The following is a 9,864-nucleotide window of genomic DNA, read 5'->3' on the forward strand; positions in this document are numbered from 1 at the left end:
GGGTCTATCAGGTTTGCCTTCATTGGTAACAGAAGTTAAGAAATCCCAAGCATTACCAGGGTATCACCTATTGCACCATCTCCAGGTCAGAGGTACAATGGCCTCAATCCAACAACTCAGCCTCAGCCTTATTTCATCCCCAGTATTGTAACAGCTTCCAGGTTGCTCCAGCTGTACTGATCTAGTTTATCATCACACACCTGCAGGAGCCTTTTTGCAGTACACAAAACTTCAATAATTGTTTTATCTCCAGATGAATATAGGCAGTTAAATGGAACAAAATACAAAGCCTTCTCTACCTATAAAACTGCCAGCCCAGGAATGGAAATTCTCACTTAAGCAGCTGTATCAGTCAAGTTTTCCTCTGAAAAGCCCTATTATGAGTCTCAATTGCTCTGGCTGAATGGTTTGAGTAATTCAGAATACTTCCAAAATTTCAGCCTGGGTGAGAAAGAGTCCACACACTGTCACCAGTAACTCACATGAGCAATTTGCTCAGGAAGTGGACATTTAGTGGGAAGTGCAAATAGAGCAAAACTTTACAATCGAACTTTGTCTGCTCTGTTTCTGGCTCAGTCACTTGCTTTGCATGACAGGCCCAAACATCTTAACTTTCTTCTGTGCTAGCTCAGTCTAGAAAGCCTAAACACCAGGCAGCTGTTAGGAGATTCAGGAGCTGCTCCCATGCTGTCCCTGGCCAGTTCAGCTCCTCATCTCCCAGCCTGCACGGCTTCCCAGCAACAGCCCACGGCAGAGTCTCTGGTACCAGACTTCTGAGGCTCTGATAGATACAATATTCAAGGACAAGGACCATGACAAGCTGACTGCAGGAATGGAAAAAGCTCACCACTTAGTGAGTTTCTGTTATTTACAGGCAGTACTTAAGCTCTTGAATAGACAGACCATGGGAGTTCCAGGTTCTAGGCGTGAGTTGGGAGGTCACCAGTAACCGAACCTCCTTCTGTCACAACACAAGAATGCTGCCTTACATCAAACAGGTGGGTCCAGGGATTATCCCCTCAGTACGCAGTCCCCACACGTCTTGCAGTGGAGATGCAAAGCTCCATGTACCTCAGCTCCTGTAAAGCACACTCAAGTCTGGTTTTGCGCTCTGTGTCTCCCAGCTCCAAGAGCCCAGATGAAAACATCAGGCTGCTGAGACTTCTCTAATGCTCCTACGAGTTTCTCACAGTGCTGACTCAAGCAAACCTTGCTCCTACTCTTTGTGGTTCATCAGACTTGGACAGGAGTAAATATTGAGCATGCAGCACCTGCTGAAGAGCCTTCTGTCCCCCAAGAGCAGAGGGCATCTTCAGATACCCTCCAAAGGACAATAGCCTTTCACAGTGCTGTCGGTTATGCACATCAGTTCATAGTAGTCAACTTCAGCCAAGTGAGGATTCCTTCCTTACCTCTGGTTTAAAAATCAGCTTGCACAAAGATCAGTAGCATGCTTTCCCTCCCCACCACCTGTATACACCTCTCTGCTTTAGCTCCAGGACATTCAATATCTAGTACAGTACTGAGCAACAGGAGAATACTGCTCTATCCTAGAGAAGTGCAGGTACTATAAAAGCTTTCAGACAGTGCCAGTCTGAAAAGCAGAGAGTAGCTGATTGCACCATGCTCTGCTCCAGCAAGAGACACCTTGTGCAGTGAGTGCAAAGGGATGCGTGGTCCCACACACAACTTCACTGGGGACACAGGTTCTTCGTGGTGAGTCTACAGTCACAGCTACACAGAATGAAGGGAGTCTCCACATGCACTAATTCAGAAGTATGGGCATGAAAACTTCAATAGGAATACACCAGATCTCTGAAGTTGTACAGAGTACACTTCCAAATGCTACTGAACTCTAGTCTTCTGAATTACACTATTTAATGTTACAGTAACTCAAAACCCCAAACACATCTATTAAAAACCCCCCACACACCCCTCAATCTCTCTTCCTTACCATTTCTCATCCCCTTCACTCCTGTTTTATGCATAAATAGGATGCAACAACACTAGACTTGAAGTACAATTCTAAGCATCCGTGTTTTCCATGTAAAACCACAACCTACTATGGATTATATTTCAAAGCCTAGCATGTGCCTTCCCAACTAGAAAAGGGAAATAGTGACAAACAGGGGCTGGCGCCTGAGCATACGTTCTACCAGCTAGTAGAATACACAGCTCCAAAGCTGCCCCAGCATTCATCCTACATCCCACTGCTCAAAATCACTGTTACACCGAACTGGATGAAACAAACACAGTCCCAGAGATACCAGCAGCTAAGTCTCACCTTAGATATAGAGGCAACAATGAAGTTTATTTCATAGCAGCCCTTTACTCATCAAAATACTGTTTATTCCTCTCCCGCCTTCAGCTCCAGCTAGAAGGAATACTGTTTTTCTGAAGCCACGCACAGTATCTCCTTGAAAAGAGATGACTTCAAAATGGACACTCATACCACTGTGTCACCAATGCCATTGTCACCTAAGGCAGCATTTCAGGTTCTGCTCTAGAAACTCACAGATTGAAAGCGTCACAGATTAAAAGTCCTGTGTAAAAAGCAGTGCATAAGCTCCTTGCATTTGGAAAAGTTTAGCACCAACTCTCAACTCAAATCCCTGTAATAGAAATCTAAGTTTTTGTAGAGCAGCTCTGATGAGGAGGATGTTGAAGCTCACAGGGCAGCTCTGGACACAGCCGCTCATCACAGCAGAGCACTGTGTCTCCATACACACACACACCTTCTGGATTTCCTGGCAGGGTAGACAACTGCTTCTAACACACTTCTCTTCAGGCTGCCAGGCCAGTAAAACTTCTCCTGCTGACTTGTCAGACCTGCAGAGCCCAAGTTTAAAACCAGGAATGGTACCTGCATACAGCTGCACTGATCCAGGTGCAGATGGAGACAAGGACCCACTGCTGCAGCACAGTCCCAAGCTTTTACATCGAAGAGGTTATTTTGCCTTCTGAAGACCTTGGTGCAGTTTCCACAGCCCTAACACAACCCCAGACCCAGTGAGGTCTTTGCTTCCAGATATTCCTGAGGGAGACTGAAAACCAGCTGGTTTATAACTCTGACCAAACAACTCTGGAGTTCCCATAAAACTGGAACTCAAACCTAGAGGATTCAATTACAGTTTGGTATCATCTACAAACCGGAACCATTCCTGCCATACCAGGCCCTGCAAGGTTTCTCCGGCTCCTCACCATCTGGGAAGGCTGGTTGCTCAATGGTCAAGTCTAATCTTGACAACGTTGATTTCCAACCAATACCTGAAGCAAGCTGTAGCCAGCTCCCATTTGAGACAGTTTCTGATCCTTAAACAACATGCAGAAGGTTTTGCTTTTAGGAACTTAAAAAGCTAAGAATCCAGCAGCCTTGGGTTTGAGTTGTTCAGCTCCCAGGAGGCCACCTCACCATCAAGGGCCTTCAGCTGGAAAGCCAACTCTAAGAACTTCAGGTTTCTGCCCTGTCTCCTACAGCAAAATACCCTTGGGGTTGGGCCCACTGCTGCAGATCATACCATTAACCCAACCCAGCTTAGAGCTGAAAGTATTAATTAGTTCCTCTGCAGAAATGAGGAAGTGGAAACGTGGTACAAAGCAAAAGGTGTCTTGCTCAAAGGCAAAGCTGAATGAAACTACTACCACTACACTCCTGAGCTAGTTACCCTGAAAAAAAAGCTAAAACACTCATACAAGAAAGGGGCATTTAGGCCCCCAAATCAGATTTACTTGTGTTGATCAGTTCCCAACAAAGACACCCCTGCTTAGGGGTTCCAGGAAAACACGTAAGGAAGCTGGAGTGTGCTGAAGTGACAGAGCCCCTCACAGCACTTCCCAAGCCAGGGACACCCCAGGCATGGGGGACAGCCGGTATCAAACACAAGCGCTTTAAGTTTTACCTTAAAGTTTCCCTGCACATTAAGTTCAAATTAGTTTTAAACTCCAAAAGATATTTGCCTTAAACCTTGACATTGTTAAAGTACTTAATTTTTAAAGTAGTTCAGATTTATTCCACTAGACAACAATTCTCTCCTAAGTCTACCATGCTCCTGGTAAAAACTGCTTTGGCCATAAACCTATTTTTAAGGATTTTAAGTTAATGCTAACACAGCCTTTAGTCAGAATAATTAACATAACTAGCAACATCAAAAAGCCAACCAAGCGAGAAAAGAGTCAGAAACCTCTGCCAGCCAGTTCCAGAAGTTTTAATAAACCTCGGTACATGGTAGCATCCCCCAAATACACTTCAACGCACCAGATGTGTGACTGCAAACAGCCAGGGACCATCCAGAGGCTGTCAGCTTGGACTCCAGCATCTCCCTCCCTGCTCCAGTCTGAGCTGTCCCTCTGCTCACACACACAGAGGTCAAATCCGATTCCCTACAGCAGTAGGAGTAGTTACATTTATACACCACTAAAACTACATTCAGCTCTTTGAAGGCAACCATGAGGCTGATGTGGTGAAAATTGTTGGATCCCCCCACCCTACAGCATCTACAGCTCTGCAGGACTTCTGTGGTTCCAGAGTATCTACCATTCTAAGGTAACCTCTCCTATTTACAGATTCATTTTAATCCTTTCCCCTTGACAGAATCTGCTTTTTCAATGCTTGAAAGGCTCAGATCCACTGACTTTTAGTTCTTACAACTCCGCAAGAGTTAAAAAGCACGTAGTTCAGTAGCACAAGAGTCCAGCTACGTGAAGCACGGGAGTACCCCAGGTACATGTTATAAAGAAGCTCTGATGTAACTGTCACCCCCACTATGTTTTTAAAGTCAGAACAGCAAGAACACCAAAGCAATGAATGTACAACCCTCTCCTGGTGTGGAATCCGCGTACCAGAAAGCCGTGCTGGCCAGCAGAAGCTGTAGCAGCATTCCCTGTCCCAGCAACGCAGGAGATCTGTACCGCAGATGGGCTGCACCAGCAGACAAGGTTGTTAACGGAAGGACTGAGCTGTTCCCACCAGCTGCTGCAAAGCAGACCTGGTTGTGCAGAAATAACCCCAAGTATCCCAGCACAGGTAGCTCACAACTCAACACTAATGCTGTTCAACTAGCCAGTCTAACGCATCCCACCTGCAGGCAGTGCTCGTCCTGGCACAAGCAATACTCAAACATCTCAGGAGGCCAAGCAGTTCTGGACTATGAGCAAGCCCATCATCTTCCACAGCTCAATAGGGACATTGCTATGGCACAGAGTATAGTTCTGCAAAACATTACCTGGATTTGAGTCTCTAAATTATAAGCAGTAATAAGCCACTGTTGCTCTGCCACAAGACAACATTTTACTTCAGCACAGCTTCTGATTTCCCCTTCCCCCTCATTGCAGGGTCCATCAACCAGTTCATGTGGGGGAAACCCATGAAGGCAAATGAACTAATCTTTTACTTGCTCTCCCATTCAAAGAACGCCGAACAGTGCCCTACTTGTTCAGTTATAGGTAACACACCCCCTAAAGATAAGAAACACAGACTGGGATGTGGCTGAATTCAAAGTACTTCTGCTGAAACCTTAAAATGGAAACCATTCACTACAGCCCATCGGTTATCCCTCCCATCCTGCCTCTGGATATCTTCACACTGAGATATATATATATATATATATATATATATATAAGAAACACAACGACCTATTTTTAGAAAATATATCCATGATAAAATAACAATGAAATTGCTATACTTCATTGTTACCCCCACACTTGACAGGGACTCTAGCTGGCATCACTTCCTACATCTCAAACATTTCCCACAAGGAAAGAGCTCCAAGTTTAATACCTGTATAAGAACCTAAGCACGAATGAAGAACATCACTGCCTGAAAGGCTTCGGTGAATATACAAGCAGCAATCTGATAGCAGGTTTTGAGTCTGAGCTCTTCCGGAGCATCTGCTTCAAGAACAGCTGCTGCTTTGTGAAGACGCATTATCCCAGCTCAAGTCTCTAAACAACCGCAAGAACAAGCAAGTCCCCAGAGACACGCTGGGACAGACCACAGAGGTTCTTGAGCCATCTCGCACACCAGCAACGACACTTACCCACCTGCAGAAAACTTCTTCTTGTGCCCCTCTTCCAGCCCAGGAGAGGGCAACATGCAAGAGGCCATTTCAGGTGACACTGTACCAAAGGTTTACCCTTGAGGTTTTCTGCTTGTTTCCAAGTTCTCATCCCTGTATTATCCAAGGACACACACATTTTGGAGAAATCCTCATAGTCTGCAGTCAAGCATAAAACCCAAACGGCCAAGCACAAAAGCCAGGGGCAAGACTGAGACCCGATACACCGAGACTGATAACACCCTCTAAAAATGCCTAAGCAGCAGCTTTCCTTCCCATCACTCCTTTGTACTCAAGTCTACTGGGATTATTTCCACTTAATCCACATTCCGCGGGCTTTTGTTCTTGCCACAAGGTGCAACAGCAAAGGTCGGAAACTTGCTGTTACCTCGCTATCCCAAAGGCACGGTCACCGTGCAGGGGACACCCTTGCTCTTCCCAGGAACCAGAACAAAAACGAGATGATAGGAACACCCTCCACAGGGTTTAAAATAGCTCGAGTGTAAACAGCAATTATTACTCAAGTAGCTGAGCAAGACAGCCACGGTAACTCAAATTAAGAGTGCTCCTTTCCAGTCTGTAGCTTAACTACCATTTAACTTTGAAAGCATTTGGACCACCAGAAAATGTGGTTTTATTTACCTTCACATACTTTGTTTCTGTTGGAAGTGTTGCCTACAGCCCTATCACCTCCCTCCTCAAGAGCCACCACTCCGATTGCACTGAAACACTTGGTACTTTGCAGAGCTCAATCCACACCATCGCTTTGGCGACGCTCTCGCCCCACTTCCCAAGCCTCTAAAGGCTCTTGTAACCTTACACAGTCCCCATTATCCCACAGGATCCTTTATCCTTGAAAAGCAGCACGAACAATCAGACCATGAGCGCAACGTTAACAAAGACTCAACACATTCAGCTCCGCTCTTGTTAAAAAACACAGACTAGAAACAGAAGTGCTCTGAAACAGTGTTGAATCCTGAACCTCAGCACCCACTAAACTGCAATAAAGCACTTTTGCAGCGACCTGGCAGGAGACAGAGCCAGTCCACAGGAGCCCTGTGCTATCAGCAGTCATGGTGGGGGGCACAGCCCACTCGCCAGGAGTAATTGCTCCTTCAAAACACCCACAAACACTCCATGGAACAGCCCTCATGTTACACCGAATATCAGTAAAATACATGACTGAATATCACAGAAGAGCAACACTCAGCTGGACAACAACTTCCTTACATAACCCATTACTGTACGTTTATATGAAGTTTCAATACACTAAAATTATACTTGAAGTCCTTCCCTTTCAAGCTCTATCTATTCCAGGAGCACACATAAGCCTTCAAGCTCTCTTCAATTCTCTTCTTCACTTTAGCTTTAATTTGATCAGTACCACACACGAAGCTCCACAAAAACGTCAAGATAACCTACAATCAAAGCAAATATGTTAACACGTGATCCAAATTTGATGCTACATACATAACAAGACAGAGCTAACAAAGTGATCTTAAATTAGAGAGCAGATTCACGCCTGGTTGTAGACAAAAGTCAGATTTGCACAGTAATCGAGACCAGAAACCCTACTGGGAGGACTGGCTTCTACAGCCCTGCATGGAGACTCCAAACTGACAGCTACACGTTTAGTGGGGAAAAGGATATAAATTCCCTGCCTGGTTCACCAAGGTAACAGAAGCGTACTTCAATACCCCGCTCTCGGACGGAGGGGTTTTTCCTGCTAAAAGACACTATGATGATCAAGCAGAGCCGGGTTTTAAGGCCACAGGGGGCTCAGCAGCCGTGTTCTCCTGAAAGGCCAGGACACCAAGCGCGGGGCACTGGCACCCCACACCTTTCCCTGCTGGATGACTCAGGCTGTAGAGCAGCAGCGGCTCCGTTACAACGATAAATCACACTATTCGGACTAGTTGAAGATGACAAGTTCGCTACACCCCGCGTTCAGTACCCGACCCCATCGCTGCTTGACGGCCGATCGGAGCCCAAACAAGCTCCGCCAAAACTTCCAGCGTCTCCCGGGGGCCCCACGCGTGTCCGGCCCCACGGCCCCGCGCTCCCCAGGCCGCGCAGCCCCCGCCCGGCCCGGCCCCGCCGCCGGCGCCCCCTCGCGGCCCCAGGGCCTGGGCTCCCGGGGCCACGTTGCCTCGGAAGGGCCCGGCCGCCCCCGGGGCCAGAACACGGCCCCAAACCCCGGGGAGGCGCCCGGGTAGGAGGGACCTTCCCGGGGGAAGCAAACAAAGCCCGGGCGGGCAGGCCCGCAGCCCCCGCGCCCGGCCCGCAGCGCCGAGAGCAGCCGGGGAACGTCTCCTCCGCCCCCACCTCCCCCCGGGCCCTCATGACGGGCGGGGAAAAGCGCCCGGAGCCCCTCAGGCCGCGGCCGGCACCGGAGCGACCCCGCGGCGGCGGGCAGGGCCCGGCCTCCCCTTTCCTCCCTCCCGCAGGCCCGGGCGGCGGCGGCCTACCCGAGTTATGTAAGGCGGGCGGCGGGCCGGCGGGGCCGGGCCGGCCGAGGCGCGGGGCGCTGCCCTTACCTTGTGGATTCTCTTCAGCGCCATTGTGTGCGCGAGGCGGCGAGGAGGGGCGGGCGGGGAGGGGGCAGCCCGCGGGGACTATTTTCCGAGGGGGAGGGGGGGGAAGGAGGAGCGCGGAGGTGGCGGCGGCGCGGAAGAAGATGGGGGAGGGGAAGGGAGGAGGGGAAGGAGAGAGTGAGGGGGGAGGGAAAAAGGGAGGGGGGGCCCCCCCAGAAGGCAGCGGCGGCGGAGTGGGGGGGCCTGGGCCTCGGGCGGGCCGGCCGGGCGCGCTGCTCGCTGGCGGCTCCGCTGCGCTGGAGCTCGCTGCCGCTGCCGCAGCTCCTACCGCATCCCTCCGCCGCCTCTTTATGCGCTGGCGCTTCCTCGCTGGCCTTCCGCGTATCACTCCGCCACCGCGCTCCGACCCCCCCGCCGCGCTCCGCCGCCTTCGGGTGGCGGCGCGGTTGGCGGCGCGGAGGCGGCCGCCGCGACGGGGCCGAGCCCGGGCTAGGGCCAGAGGGGGAGGCCGGGGCGGAGGAGAACAAGAGCGGGGCACGGTGGGGACTATTTGTCCTGCGGCCGCCGTGCAGAACTCTCCAGAAGGGGGAGGGGGAGAGCGCGGAAGGATACAGCGGCTGCGTGAGGTGCCGCTCGTCCACGAGCGCGTGTGACGGCGGCTTCTCGCGAGAAGGCGGCACCGGAAGAAGTCCCGGCCGCGCCGCCGCCGTGGGGCCAGGGCTGGGCCGGCCCGGGAGGCGCCGCTGACGCCCCCGCGGGGTACGGGGAGGTGGAGGTTGAGGCCTGAGGAGGGCCCGAGGCACCTTCCCGGCGATGGGCTGGGGCCTGTGGAGCGCCGCACGGTGGTGACCCCGGCTGGGGCAGGCAGAGACCCCCGGGAACACATGAAGTGGCGCCAAGAGCGGTGCTGGTGACACCGGGTGCCCTGCGGGGGTGACACTGGCCCAGCGTCCCCGTGGGTAGAGACACGGGGCTGGCGGGTGGTCACGCAGTTTTAGGGCTGGGAGGGTGGGGGCACAGAGCCACAGAATCCCAGATTGTCAGGGGTTGAAGGGCCCTGGAAAGCTCATCCAGTGCAATCCCCCCATGGAGCAGGAACACCCAGCTGAGGTTCCACAGGAAGGTGTCCAGGTGGGTTTGAATGTCTGCAGAGAAGGAGACTCCACAACCTCCCTGGGCAGCCTGGGCCAGGCTCTGACACCCTCACCCCGAAGAAGTTTCTTCTCATCTTTAAGCAGAACCTCTTGTGTTCCAGTTTGCACCCATTGCCCCTTGTC

At 51.0% G+C, this 9,864-nt stretch overlaps 1 protein-coding gene across 1 annotated transcript in view; it reads right to left on the reverse strand.

The window, feature by feature from the left end:
* UBE2D2 (ubiquitin conjugating enzyme E2 D2) overlaps window positions 1–8,939 on the reverse strand; it is a 29,478-nt gene extending 20,539 nt beyond the window's left edge. The window contains exon 1 of the mRNA XM_065848809.2: window positions 8,591–8,939. Within this exon, the coding sequence (XP_065704881.1) occupies window positions 8,591–8,614 (24 nt within the window). The 5' untranslated portion in view covers window positions 8,615–8,939. The remainder of the gene's footprint in view (window positions 1–8,590) is intronic.
* Window positions 8,940–9,864: the final 925 nt, after the last annotated feature.

This window comes from Patagioenas fasciata, chromosome 14, assembly GCF_037038585.1.
Source record: "Patagioenas fasciata isolate bPatFas1 chromosome 14, bPatFas1.hap1, whole genome shotgun sequence".
Classification (NCBI taxonomy): domain Eukaryota; kingdom Metazoa; phylum Chordata; class Aves; order Columbiformes; family Columbidae; genus Patagioenas; species Patagioenas fasciata.